Raw genomic sequence first — 12,324 nt, forward strand, 5'->3', positions numbered from 1 at the left:
ACTACTCAATATTTAAAACTTTTGTGTACCTCAAACATTATTTCCGGTCCCCTTAGAATTCGAAATATCAAGTGTCAACTGTATAAAGGAGCCATTAAAGTTAACTTTGATTATCAGAAGCAAGGCAAAATTCTTGAACTTTGAAGTAATTTTTTAAATTAAGCTTAGGCTCGATATATTATTATTCAATATGTCATAAAATCAGGTTTGTATCCTTTAATTGTTATTTTATGTCCATTCAACCACCTTTCTCGTTGCTTTTTATTGTTTTTGATGTTGTTTATGATCAATTTGACCGAACTTATACTCTTTATCCAACTGCTAATATTGTTTGTGACTTTTATATTTATCATTCTGAATGTCAAAACATTTTTCTTTCTTAGTTTCTGACCCTAGCTTTTACTCAGTTTTTCTTTGTTCTCCATTAGGTGGACTAGACCATAGTATGATATTAACAAATGCAAGTCTAACAATTTTTTGCTCAATATATATGGGCCTAATCTTATTACATATCTTATGGATAAAACTATTTGCAAAGAACAATTTCTCTAATTCATCTCTTAAATCTAGTACCTAACTCTCTCTGTCATCCCAAAGAAATAATTTGTTAGAAATCTAAATGTTTTTGTTGCTAAAGTTATTTCTCACATAAACTCCTCTTATGGTCTGGACAACATTTCTGCCATTAATTTGAACAGCTATAATGTAGTTTCTATAGCGCTTGCTTTATAATTAAAAGATCCAAGATGAAGTATCTAAGGTAAAGTATAAGAGATGATGAAAGAAAAGATGGCCAGAGCTGACTTAATGCCAGCTCTGGCCATCTTTGTGACATTAGTATAGAAGATGCATGAACCTATTGGTTAAATACTCTTCAGGGGTGTTCTGTGACAAGGCTGTAAATTCCTACTTGCTTTATCTGGTTTTTATAGTAACCAGTAAAACAATTAGGAAACTATAATTAAACAAATTATAAATTAAAAAAATATAAAAGATCATAAAATTCAAATTAGTTGTTAAAGTTTTTTTTTTTTTAAAAAACAACTTGAATGAATAATTTGAATCTTATGATTCCTTTTTAAAAAAACAACATTTTTTTTTTTAACGATTTAACATTTTAAAAACTAATGAGACTTTGACTCTATCTATTCCACAATCAGTCTACTTACTTGGATTATCAAAACTTTATCTAAATTATTTAAACTATATCACATCTTACAAATTACTCTAGGGCAAGATTTAAATCTTTTCATTCAACTGCTGACTCTATGACTGTTATGACAAAAAAAAGGTTTTTATAACAAAAAGGTTCAATTGTGCACTAGATGGAAACAAAAAGGTTCAATTGTAAACTAGATGGAAACAAAAAGGTTCAATTGTGCACTAGATGGAAACAGTACAGCAAGCTGATCTTGAACCTGATCTTAAATTCTGTGACAGTTTGGGATTTTCAGTGGTTGGTGAATTTTAACCCTAACAAAATTTAGCTGTTTACTGCTAACTTATTCCAAAATTGATGGTATTTTTATATTGATAAAAGACAATTTCCTTTGGGTCTTGTTGGATTATCAACTTCTATTGAACTCTCATGAAGACCATATCGACAATCCATTACAAAGTTACTTTTTTCTCCTGATTCCATTCTTTATCTTTATAAATCTCTTATTTCACTTTCAACAACCATATATATACTATGCCATACATTAATATATAGGATCTTTATGTATGGCATAGTATTTGTATGCCATAGCAATCTATATGAACTCCATAGCAGTTTATATGAACTCCATAGCAATCTATATGAACTCCATAGCAGTTTATATGAACTCCATAGCAATTTATATGAACTCCATAGCAACTTATATGCACTCCATAACAACCTATATGAACTCCATTGCTTTAAAAAATAACTTCAAGTTAAAAATTTGGTTGTTAAGAAATAACTTTAAAATCATTTTATTTTTCAAAAACAAATTTTTACTGAATTCCTAACATTTTGTAAACTCCAGCTAAAAAAAAGACTAGACTTAAGACTTCAATGACCTCTAATAATTTCAGCTTGATTATGGCAACTACACATTAAGTTTTATCATATGCAAATCTATACATTCAATCAACTTCAAGTTTTAGCAAAACCGTTTTTCACAAATTCATACACATAATATTTAAAAAAAAAAAGCAACATAAAAAATCAGGATGCCTAAAGAGGTAAGGTGCCCCCAGCAATAAACCCTGGGTCTGAAATAAAAGAAAATCACAACCAATGTTGTGTGTACAAAATCAATATACCTAAAGCATTTACACTTCAAAACCCGATTACATAACTTTTAACTTTATAAACATAATAAATGGTCTAATTGAATTTATAATAATTCAGGCTTCAGGACCTATTGTGTCATAAAACATCAAAACTGAGACGACCAGCAGAATATAATAGCAAACAAGGAAACTTGATTGTTGCATAATAAAATCCTAACCAAACAGCTTTTTATTACTTGATGATAAAACACATGTAAAATATGAATTTAAACAAGTTGCAAGAAAAAGTTAATATATATGTGATACAAGTTAAATTTGCTAAATATATTTTCTAGGAAAATACTCATTTGGAAATGCTTATTTGGAGAGCTTTATGCAGTTATGGTACAAAGAGTCGCCCATTTATTACTTTGCCAACAATCAATGCTGGAGATTATATAACGAAGTGCCTTCAAAAACTTCTCTTGTCTTTGATTTATTTACACAACTTTTTTATTATTTAATTACATTTTGGCCAGGTTTATTACAGGATTAGCCAATTGTCGTTATGTTTAAACAACAATTAAACGGTATAATGCTAACAAAGTTGGGGTGGTTACTAAAATTATGAACCTGCCTAATTGTTCAGAAAAATGTCCAATCAAGAAACACTGGGCTATTATCAAGTCTAACTTAATAATAACGTGGATTTATCAAGTACATTAAACAAACGGAGTGAAAATGGAATCTGTGTGCTGAAAAATTCTCATCAAATGCTGTGCAGAGCTTTATGTGTTCCATTAAAATGAAAATTTTACATTTTTGAGTAGTTAAAATATTTTTTTAAATTGTTTTTTAAATATATTATTTAATTATTTATAGTTAAATTGTTTTTTAAATATTTAATTATTTATAGTTAAATTGTTTTTTAAATATATTATTTAATTATTTATAGTTAAATTGTTTTTTAAATATTTAATTATTTATAGTTAAATTGTTTTTTAAATATTTAATTATTTATAGTTAAATTGTTTTTTAATAAATTTTTATTTGATGTTCAACAAAAACTTGTTCATTTAAGTAATTTAGTAAAATTTGAAATAATCAGGTTTTGGAGTGTGTGTGCTTTATACATCAAAACTTAGTGCTCTCAAAAGAGTCATATTACTGTTCTATAAAGATCTATGGTCGTTACCTATGGTTGTGAAAAAAATGGCGATAACAAGGCATAATTAAAATCTTATCTAAGATTTTGTCTATATAGCAAAATTTTAAACTAATTTTCTCTAAATTCAATTTGTTGTAACATAAAATACAATGAAGACTATTCTACCAGTTTTTTTAACTTAGAGATTCAGATAAACAAGTTTCAGCAGGTAAGTGTTTCAGATAAATAAGTTTCAGCAGATAAGTTTCAGCAAACAAATAAGTTTCAGCAGGTAGAGATTCAGATAAATAAGTTTCAGCAGATAAATGAGTTTCAGCAGATAAATGAGTTTCAGCAGATAAATAAGTTTCAGCAGATAAATAAGTTTCAGCAGGTAGAGATTCAGATAAATAAGTTCTAGCAGTGAAATAAGTTTCAGCAGGTAAAAACATTCATTCATAGGTACTAAAGTAGAAAAGTTTTAAAAAGTTAATTTCAAGACCAATTAAAACAGTAGACCTTTTCAATAGCTGGACAACTTTAAGGTTTATTTTAATATTAAAAAAATCTTTAACACAATTTTATCAACTGACAATGTTTTTTTAAAAACAACAAAAATATTATTTTCTGATAAAATCAAAAATACCTGGCAATTATATTCAACTTTAATTCCTTCTACAAGTTTTTTTATAACAGGCTCAAACCCATCATCAGCCCAGGCATGTGCACCACTATACTGAGGAAACTCTTCATTTTGGTTCCAATGAACAGCAGAAACATTTTGAAGAGATGAACCACATCCATATTCCAAGTTACCAAGGTGAAATTGCAAAAGATTCATCTCGATCTAAAATTGTTTGTTAAATCTAAAACATGTTTGTAAATAAACTTCATTTTATTATTGCAAAACTTGCAGTAGGGTTAAAGCAACTTAAAACTTGCAGTAGGGTTAATGCAGCTTAAAACTTGCAGTAGGGTTAAAGCAACTTAAAAGTTGCAGTAGTTAAAAGTTAAAAAAGTTGCAGTAGAGTTATGCAAGTTAAAAATGTTGCAGTAGAGTTATGCAAGTTAAAAATGTTGCAGTAGAGTTATGCAAGCTAAAAAAGTTACAGTCAGTTATGTTAAAAAAGTTACAGTCAGTCAGTTATGCAAGTCAAAAAAGTTGCAGTAGGGTTATGTAAGTTGAAAAAGTTGCAGTAAGATTATGTAAATTAAAAAAGTTAGTAGGATTAAGTTTTAAGTTAAAAAAATTCTTCACTGATTTAAAATACTTTAGGTTTTCATTATCTTGATGTTTAATAAAATTAAAAAAAATGAAAAAATGTTAATTAAAAATATTTTTTTTAAGGCACCCAAAAGTAAAAATTAAATATTTGCATGTTTCAAGTAATATGCATGTATTAAATAGCCTCAACATAGATCAGAAATTTTTTATCTTAGTACAATATGTTTCACTGTTTATAGCTTAAAACAAAAGTGGTAGCTTTTCCTTATTCCTACAAATGGCATTAATTTAAAAAATCACTTTGATGGCACAATTGTTGCTTTTTGTATCTTAATTAGAAATGGTTTGTGCTTTTCATAAAATTAATCAGAAATTATCTTATACATTAAGCATAATTAACTTAATTAAAACTAAATGAACCTCAAAGAGGTTTAAAATATCTTAAATATTGGGATATTTCTCAAATGAGACACATATAATCCAACATTACAATTAATGTCACAAAACTAATTTTTGTGGTTTGTTTCAAATCACTTTCACTAATTTTTGTGGTTTGTTATAAAACACAAAATATCTTTTTGTGTGCAGTAGCCAGTATCATATTCGGGTAATGGTTAGACTCTGTAAGTTGAAAAGGATTTTCTCTAAAGGTTAGGCATCTACCGTGCTGCTTAAAATAAGACTCCGATTTTATTTCTTATTTTAAAGCAACTCGCTCTGTCAGCTTTAGTTGAATATTAAGAGCATCAAGCTTACTTTTTGTTGTGTTGCATTCATTTATAGTTCATTGTGTTGCAGTCATTGTCTTCTACTAGTTAGAATAAAAAAAAAATAATTTGGTAGCATCACTTTGATCAATATGACCAACAGATTTGTTTTTAACATAGCTACCCATCAAATACATCACTGTTTTTAGCATTGTTACAGTGCCATCAAATACATCATTAAGTATTCATCCCTAAAAACTTTTATTGCCACTTTTGAGTAACAATTCTGCTGACTTCAGTTTAAAATCACTTTTTTTTATTTATTTTAAAATAGTGTTTACTTAAATTTAACTGAATCTGAATTACACTTATGGAAAGATATTCATTATGAGTTTAAAGTTTTTGTAGATGAATGTTTTAGAATATATGATTGGACCCATACTACAAAGTTTGGTAATGTAAATGTCACATTGCTTCAAAAAAATATACGTGAAATCAACTCGTGTTATAGGATACAATAATATATGTTAAATCAACTCGTGTTATAGGGTACAATAATATGTGTAAAATCAACTCATGGGTACAATAATAATTTATCTCTATAGTTTTGTCAAAAAAAAATCTGTTTCAAAAATTTATAATAATAATTATAAGCCAACAATCTTTCATAAAGATAGTTATAACATCCTGACTCCTCAATTCCACAATGTTAGGTTCTACAGCAAATCCAATAGCCATTGATTGTAACAGTAGAAACTTTTGCTTTTTAGTGCATATATTTCCTCCCATTCTGCATAAAACATCGAGTTTGATTATTAAACTCATTAGGCTTGAAGCAGTTGAAAATTAATCTTCAAAAAGATATGGAATCATTGGGGTGTCTGTCTGATATGTCACTAATTTTCTGCAACAAACTAGCCATGCAACCTAAAAAGTTTAATTTAGTGAAAGCTCAATCATCTTTTGTTCCTTTCAAGACTCATAACTCTTGAATTTTAATTAGTTACTTTTAGTAAGAGTTTTCCAATACTTATTGTTCAACTACTTTTTAATAAGATCAAGAGGTAAACAGTTTACTAATAGGCTATCCATTCAGTTTTATCATTTTTAAAATATTTGTCAAAATTAATCATTTTATATCTGCTACTTTTTGGTCTTTGAACCAGCGTAATGAGCAAAATGTTTAGAGAAACTTTTAGATTCAGTGAACGTTACCTCATCGCTCTTTTGGCAGAAGAACCATGTACAAAGCTTTCATTAATTTCTCTGATTAAAAACTAGTTTTAAAAGCAGCTTATATTACATGAAGATTGCAACTCTTAATTTTAAGAAGTTTAGATCATTTTGCTCATGCTGCTTTTTAATAATATCAAAAAGTAACCAGTTTACTCTTGGGCCATCTATACACAGTTTTGTCAGACTTTTACAAGTAATTGTTGCCAAAGATGTGATTATACTTTCAGGTAAATTTTTTGCAGTGGGGTGGCCCAAAAATTGAGAGTCAATGCATTCACTATGATTTAGATTGCTCCTTCAAAAACCAAATATTTTGATTTATTTGACAGTTTTGAAAAGAATTATTTAGGCTTTCATCAAATTTAAAAGAAAATTTCCTTATATTATCTGTTAAAGTGTAAACAATGCTCAAGACCAACATTAATAACCACAGTTTCTTTCGGAAGAAAACTTAATTATTTTTTATAATGATCAAATATTAATATATTAGAACAATCTTTTGAGCTATACAATTATTGAATTAGTAACCTAAAAAAGGAATTTCTGTAAAAAATTATAAAACATTAAAATAAAATGGTTGAAAATTAAAAAAATTTCCTAACTTTCCTGAAATTTTAAACTAAATCTTTTTTAAAACTAAATCTTAATCTAAAACATTTTCCCCTGATCATACCTCCCTAACTTTTTTTCCCTAGCTCATCCTGAATTCCCTGATTTGGTAGCAACTCTGAATAACTTCACTCTAACTCTGCCATCTTTAAAGAGATTTTATCATTTATTTTAATTTTTTATTTTATTTTAATTTAAATATATATATATTAAATATAAATAAAATATTTTTTAAATTATATTAATTAAATATAATTTTTATTGAGACATATCAAATGTAAGATGCTACAAATAAACAAAGTAAACAAAATAAATAAAAATAATAAACAAAATAAATAAAAGTATATTAAAATAAAAAACTAAGCAAAATAAACAAATACATTTATCATTATGAGCATGTGGCATTTCAGCTATAAGCTGTTTAATTCTCTGTCTAAGCATCTCTATTAAGTGTTTGAAAAATGAAGTATTTCAGACTCAAATTATGCTAAAAACATCAGCATTGAGCCAAAAAGTATTTCTTTTTAAAAAAAAAAGCTGTGGCCTAATATAAGTCATGTGTAATTTTTGTGTAAACTTTTTAAAGCTATAAATAAAAAGCTTAACACAATCTTTTAACTTGAAAAGAAAAATGCATCCTTTTTTTCATTTAACTTTTCATTCAATTATTCATTTAATTTGCTTTAAAATAATTTTCAATTGCATAATTACAATACTATGTTTCAATTGCATAATCACAATACTATGGCTTTATTAACTTTATTTAACAATTATTTTTAATGCTGTTGAAGCTTTTATTGCTATGTATGAAACCTAATATTAAATTCTTTAACAATATATGGCAATGATGGTTGTAGACACATCAAGTCATTGTTATATAACCATAACTTATGTCATACATAAAGAAAATCTATTAACCTAAGTATTCCATTACATAAAAAAAGTTAATGGTGAACCTAAGAGCTCAAAAAGTTAAAATGAAATAAATAAATACTGGTGTCATTTCTTTGCAAATGTTTTTCTGAAGTTCTTGAAGCTGTTCAGCCAAAGCTTCTAGAATACAAAGTTAAAATACTTTAATACAACATATTAAAAAAATTTCTGTATATCCTTAATGTTTAAACAATATAATTAACATAGCTTAATAATATCCTTAATGTTTAAACAATAATGTATATCCTTAATGTTTAAACAATATAATTAACATAGCTTAATAATATTTTATATATTTAAATACCACTAAAATATATACTAAAGAAAAAATATTTACTAAAGAATACACACAAAAAAAGAACACACACTCACACACATATATAATATATATATATATATATATCAGGCCTTGTTAAGAAGCGTTACGCAGCTCGCATTTTGCTTGCGAAAAGGCAATTTTTTTTTTGCCTACGCGTTCAGCAGTTTTGCGCTACGCAAAAACTTATATCTTTTAGAATATTTAAATTATCTTTTGATTGTCGTTAAGGTGACGTAACGTAACGTTTATTCAGAAGAAATAAAGTCGTTAGTAAAGTAAGCATTTAACCGCAATTGTAAAGTAATAGATTTTTTGTTAAAGAAACAGTTTGTTTCATAATTTTTTTTTTTGTTATTATAAATTAGTTAAAAACAATAAAGTGTTTTAAGTTTTATCTTAAGGAATTAAATATATAAAATCCTTTTAAATATAAAAATTATTTTTAGTCATAATAGTTTAAAAAATGCACCATTTAATTTGATGTAAATATTTTATTAATAAGATATTTTGTTTATTGTTAATTCAATAACGTAAAGTTTAAAAGACGTTCGTTTAATTTATGAAAATAAATTATGATCACGAATATGTTATCGGTAACTGATAAATAACAAAAAAACAACTCTTTTTTGTTTAAAAACGTTATTAAAAAGAGTTCACAAATTAAATAAGGCAAAATTTATTAACAGTTAATAAACAAAAACCAACTGTAAAATCATAAGAAAATAAACAAACATTATTTTACGTTTCATGAAAAAAATATTTTTTTTCAAAATAAAATTTAGTTCATATTTGAAAAAAATAATAAAAATGATTTTTTAAATAAGAACTTAGATTTTATTTGTAACTTTTGTTATAGTGAGAAAAAAACAAACTGTTTGTATGATTTTTAACGCGTTAATAAAATAACTTTAATTACAATGCGGTACTTGAAAAGACGCTAGTGACGCAATATAACTTCTAACGATGCAAAATATATTTTCTGAGTTGAGTTACTTAGAAATGCGTTAAGCGTTTTCGCTACGCAGCGAAATCTAGTAACAAGGCCTGATATATATATATATATATATATATATATATATATATATATATATATATATATATATATAGATCTATAGTTTGTTGGCTTTGGGAAGAGCGGAAGGAAAAAAGTGATTCTTACGCCAACACATACGTCACTTTTAATTACTTTTGACTTTCGTCCAACATTTTCGTGTTGGATGAAAGTCAAAACCATTAATTTAATTACAAATTAATTGTTATATAAAAAAACCACAAAAACGCAAATTTAATTGACCAGAATGTTTTTAAAAACATTCTGAATGTTTTTAAAACATTCTGAATGTTTTTAACAATATAAACAATGTTTTTATTTTTATTTTTTTTAAGAAAATGTTTTTATTTTTATTTTTTTTAATAAAATGTTTTCATTTTTATTTTTTTTACTGTAAATCATGCACAGAGTGTTGCTACATCGACTATCTTATAGCCTGACTCGCAAGGGAGTGCTGCTACATCGACTGACAAATAGCCTGACTCGCAAGGGAGTGCTGCTACATCAACTGACAAATAGCCTGACCCGCAATGGAGTGCTGCTACATCGACTGAGGGTTTGGTTGGGGCAGGCAGTCTATCATTATTAAAAAAAAAAAATTCCGGTCTTGCATTTTAATTTTTACTTTTTGTCAACAAAATATGGAAAAAACTTTCGGACAACATCTAAGGGTTCTATATATATATATATATATATATATATATATATATATATATATATATATATATATATATATATATATATATATATATATATATATATATATATATATATATATATATATATATATATATATATATATATATATATATATATCCTTATCTCGTAGTCAAAAGATACTTTTAATGTAAAAAAAAGTCTCTTTTAACAACAATTTTGCTACCTCGACAATTAAGCTACATTTTATTGTCGTAGAAAAGTTAAAACAATTAAATTAATGCGGAAATACATTCAATTTTATTGTTTTTTAAAAAAACGCAATAATAATGACAAGAATAAAGACTTTTTTAATTAATAATGTTTTTGATTTTGTTTTTTAAAAACATCTTCTTAAAACATGCGCGGAGTGCTGCTACATCGACTATCTTATAGCCTGCTGCTACAAGGGAGTGTTGCCACATCAACTATCTTATAGCCTGACTTGCAACAGAGTGCTGCTACATCGACTGAGGGTTTGGTTAGAGCATGTTGCTTTCAAAATATAAATACATTGAAATTGTTAATTTTTTGGACTTCAATGAGTGTCTTTATGTTTTAGTTTAGACTACTGTAGCATATTTCAATAAACAATAGGCACTTGCTAGATTATATTATTTTATAAAATAAATTTTGTTTATAAAATAAAAATTTAAATTTGATTATCAATTAGATATCCCAGTTAGTTAAAACCTATTTCCCAGTTAGTTAAAATCTATTTCCCAGTTAGTTAAAATCTACTTCCCAGTTTAATAAAACCTATTTCTTGTTTTTATCTTTAATCATTTTAAGAACTTTTTTTGTGCACTTTTTTAATTTAAAAAAATGAATTTTCATATTTAAATTTTATTTTAGTCTTTAAAATAGAAAGAAATTAAGAAAAAAGGAATTTAAAAGAATTAAAAAATAATAAAAATTACCTGAAAGTGAAATTTTTTCATGCTTTTGTTTATTTATGACTTGTTTCCAATCTTCTAGAGAATCTAGTATGAGATTGAAACGAAATTCAACTTCTTGGTCTAAAGTTGGATCTATAGATGTACCCTGATCATCAATAAGGTCACAACGTGTTCCCAAGTAACGAAGAGGCAGATTGATCTAAATAACAAAGCAGTTGATTAATCTACGTAGAAATTTAAAAAAAATCTAATTAAAAAAATAAAGTTGAAAAAATTCTCATAAAAATAATAATTAAACTATTTTTTTTAAGAAAAAAATGTTTAAGATAGTTTAGCACTTATATTTCACATATATCTTCACATATAAACTTGGTTTAATAATATTTTGGATAAAATTTGAATTTTTAATAAAATTTTTAATGTTTAACTTTATACACAGTGAGTCAGAGAGTCCGCCAGGTTTTATGTCATGTCAATTGAATGAGACCTTTTTTTTCAAGAGTATTTATGTATTTTTTATTAAATTAGACGTATTATTTATTAAGATGATTTATTAAGATGTAGTTTATTTACAGAAAAAATGGTTTTTGAAATTCAAATAAGATGCTAAGGGCCAAAATGCGTCAAAACAGGGTGTTAGGATAGTTTTCACCCGCCCATTTTTATGATTATGATATAAAATTTTATACTGAAATCATATAAAAACATAACTAAAAGTTACTGGTAAATGGTCTATTTTACATTTGAAATTAAAAATATATTTATTAAAATGCAAAAAACCAAAATCTTTTTAGAATTTTTTTTTTGCAACTTTAACAATTTAATGGAAATAAAGTACCTTTTTACAGCGTTCAAAAGAATTGGTTTCTATTACCATTTCTTTTGAACGCCATAAAAAATTTTAATTGAGGATATCTGTTTGACTAACCATTATAATAGAGGAACATAAAAACTGATACTTATTGAATAATAAAATAAAGGCAGGGAATTTTTACTTATACACAAATGTAAACTAATAATAACAAGATAAGCAACATTTAAAATGTAATTTTTTTGCAATGCAAAATAAAACTCAGGCTGCACAATTATACACTGAGGCATATTCGTTTAGACGCATCAATTTTTTTCTCTTTGTCTTAATTTTTTTCTATGAATTGTCAACTGATATGCATGCAAGTTATTATCAAAATAATTGTTGTGTTGTGGGCTAATAAAAATCACACAAAAATTTTTTCTATATGTCTTTATTAACATGAGAGTATGT

General features: G+C 26.0%; 1 protein-coding gene across 1 annotated transcript in view; it reads right to left on the reverse strand.

Moving 5' to 3' along the window:
• The window catches only part of LOC100202596 (lysine-specific histone demethylase 2), a 68,476-nt gene that overhangs the window by 23,887 nt on the left and 32,265 nt on the right, over positions 1–12,324 (reverse strand). The window contains exons 12-14 of the mRNA XM_065796014.1: positions 11,082–11,259; positions 8,157–8,215; positions 4,032–4,232 (exon numbers count right to left, since the gene is read on the reverse strand). Coding sequence (XP_065652086.1) covers positions 4,032–4,232; positions 8,157–8,215; positions 11,082–11,259 — 438 coding nt within the window. The remainder of the gene's footprint in view (positions 1–4,031; positions 4,233–8,156; positions 8,216–11,081; positions 11,260–12,324) is intronic.

Source organism: Hydra vulgaris, chromosome 04, assembly GCF_038396675.1.
Source record: "Hydra vulgaris chromosome 04, alternate assembly HydraT2T_AEP".
NCBI lineage: Eukaryota > Metazoa > Cnidaria > Hydrozoa > Anthoathecata > Hydridae > Hydra > Hydra vulgaris.